General features: G+C 63.4%; 1 protein-coding gene across 1 annotated transcript in view; it reads right to left on the bottom strand.

Annotated features, from left to right (window-relative positions):
- Window positions 1–695: 695 nt before the first annotated feature.
- Window positions 696–2190, bottom strand: part of TMEM86B (transmembrane protein 86B) — a 2298-nt gene continuing 803 nt past the window's right edge. Inside the window, exons 2-3 of the mRNA XM_010837393.1 lie at window positions 2008–2185; window positions 696–1394 (exon numbers count right to left, since the gene is read on the bottom strand). Coding sequence (XP_010835695.1) covers window positions 1012–1394; window positions 2008–2185 — 561 coding nt within the window. The 3' untranslated portion in view covers window positions 696–1011. The remainder of the gene's footprint in view (window positions 1395–2007; window positions 2186–2190) is intronic.

Raw genomic sequence — 2190 nt, 5'->3', positions numbered from 1 at the left:
AGGGTCTTTGGAGATGTCATCAAGTTAAGGATCTCGGGATGACATCGCCCTGGACTTAGGGTGGGCCCCTCAATCAAACTGCTGGTGTCCCCAGGGGAGGGCAGCCTCGCGGAGGGAGGCCACTGCAGGAAGCCTGGCTGGGCTGTCCCGAGCTGGGGGGGGCGGGAAGGACCCTCCCCTGAGCGCGCCCTGGACGGAGGGCACCCCCACTGACACTGGGGGCTTGTGGGCCCCAGAACTGTGAGGTTTAACTTCTGTTAAGTCACCCAGCTTATGGTAATTTCTGACAGCAGCCACAGGAAGCTAACATTGGCCAGCCTCCTCCTGACCTCAGCTCAGTAACATCCTCATCTGGACAATGGACATGATGAATATGATGAATCCCCGCCGCCATCAAAGGGCCCTGGGGAGGGGGGTTACTCTACGCCACCCCCCCCAAGTCCTGGGCACCAGGACTGGGCCACGAGCAGCCTGCTGTGGGCACAGTTAACATCACTGCGTTGTACACACAAACACGTGTTCCCCAAGGGAGGGCCCGCAGCAACTGTTCAAAGCACAACCCTGCGAATGTACTGTCACTGAATCATGGGCTTAAAAGTGGTTAAAATGGTAAATTCTGTGCGGGGGATGGGGGGAGGAAAATGACTTATCTGCTGTTGTTGTGATCAGCCCTCCCCAAATGAACGGTGATGTCGCCGGTTCAATGCCCACTTTACTTTAAGCAACAGAATAAATCAGGGCCACAACATGCGGAGAGCATTTGGAGGCACAGAAGTAGGCCAGGGGCTGGGGGGACCCAGCATGGGTCTGGCTGAGGGCCTGGAAATCAGAACGCAGGGAAGGCAGTGGACTCAGAACTCCAAGAACGGTTTAGTCTCCAGATGAACCAGCACCAGCAGACTGGAGTCTGGGGGTCTTGCTCTTGCCCCCAAGGCTGTTTCTCTGGCTTCACTGGGGCCCAGGTCCTTGCAGGAGGAGAGAGGGTGGACGCCTGCCCACCTCAGCCTGGAATCAGTGGGACTTGAGTCTGGGGTTCTGGAAGGCCGACAGGGTGATGAGCATCTGGGCCGAGTAGTAGGTGGTCATGACCAGCAGGTGGCCGTGGGGCACACGGTAGGTGAAGGTGTTCCAGGCCAGCACGGAGTCCGAAAGCACGAACAGCAGGGCGCCCCAGTGGGCACTCCCGCCCCGGGCCAGGCCCCGCCACAGCATGGCGACCAGGACTACGGAGTAAGCCAGCAGGGGCCAGACCACTTGGGGTGGGATATGAGGATGCAGGAGCCGGAAGTAGAGGACGGAAACCAGGAGGAGGGGCAGCAGGAGGCCAGGCTTCAGGGGTGTGAGGCCGAAGGCCCGGAGGTAGAGCAGGTGGGCCAGGCCGAAGGCAGCCATGCCTGCAGGAGACAACGGCGGGGCGGGGCGGGCGCGCGCGCATGGTAAAGCGTGCTGCTCCCTGGCTTAACCCTACGGCCCTCGCCCCGAGGGAAAGGGCAGACCCCCAGTGCCAGCTCCCACAGTGGCCATACGGCCCCGTCTCCCAGGGTGGCCTCTTCGGCCGTCCCTTCTTCTGGCCGTTGGCCCCCAAACCGCCTCAGGCGCGCATCGCGTTCCATGCAGCTCTGCTCCGAACCGCCCGCGGACGGACATCCCAGCTTGCGGGGGCCCCGGCGGCTGCACGCACCTTGGCTCCTACACCTGCTAGCCCTCTGCCTGCAGGGGCACCTGGCTGGTACACGCGTCCCATTTCAGGCGTCCCTTCCACGTGAGGCTGGCCTCTGGCAGCGTGCTCGAGACCGCGAGCCCTGCGCGCTCACGCGGCCTCGGGGAACGCTGCCCGCGCCCATGTGGGAGGCGCGGGGGCTGGGGTCTGGATGCGTCTTCTCACGGCCGTGGGCTCCCCAGGGAGTTCTGTTGGGGAGTCGCCCCCCGACCACGGCATCCCACCCTCCACCCACTGAGGGGGCGTCAAAAAGGGACAAGGCAACACATCTCGTTACCCGCTCTCACCGTAGAGTAAGGCCTCAGGCCAGACGAGGCAGGCGTCCCCCACGGCCGAGCAAAGCAGGGCCCCTTGCAGGAGCGAGCGGTAGCCCCCGCCGGGGTGCGCGGTCCCCAGGAACTTCGCCAGGTAGAGGACGGGCAGGATCTTGAGCAGGACGTTGACCCAGGGCGGCTGGTCTGCGTTCTGGA

The sequence above is a fragment of the Bison bison genome, unplaced genomic scaffold (genome assembly GCF_000754665.1).
Source record: "Bison bison bison isolate TAMUID 2011002044 unplaced genomic scaffold, Bison_UMD1.0 scf7180017845829, whole genome shotgun sequence".
NCBI classification, from domain to species: domain Eukaryota; kingdom Metazoa; phylum Chordata; class Mammalia; order Artiodactyla; family Bovidae; genus Bison; species Bison bison.
Note: the sequence above shows the minus strand (reverse complement) of the source record. Positions and strands in the feature narration are given on the sequence as shown.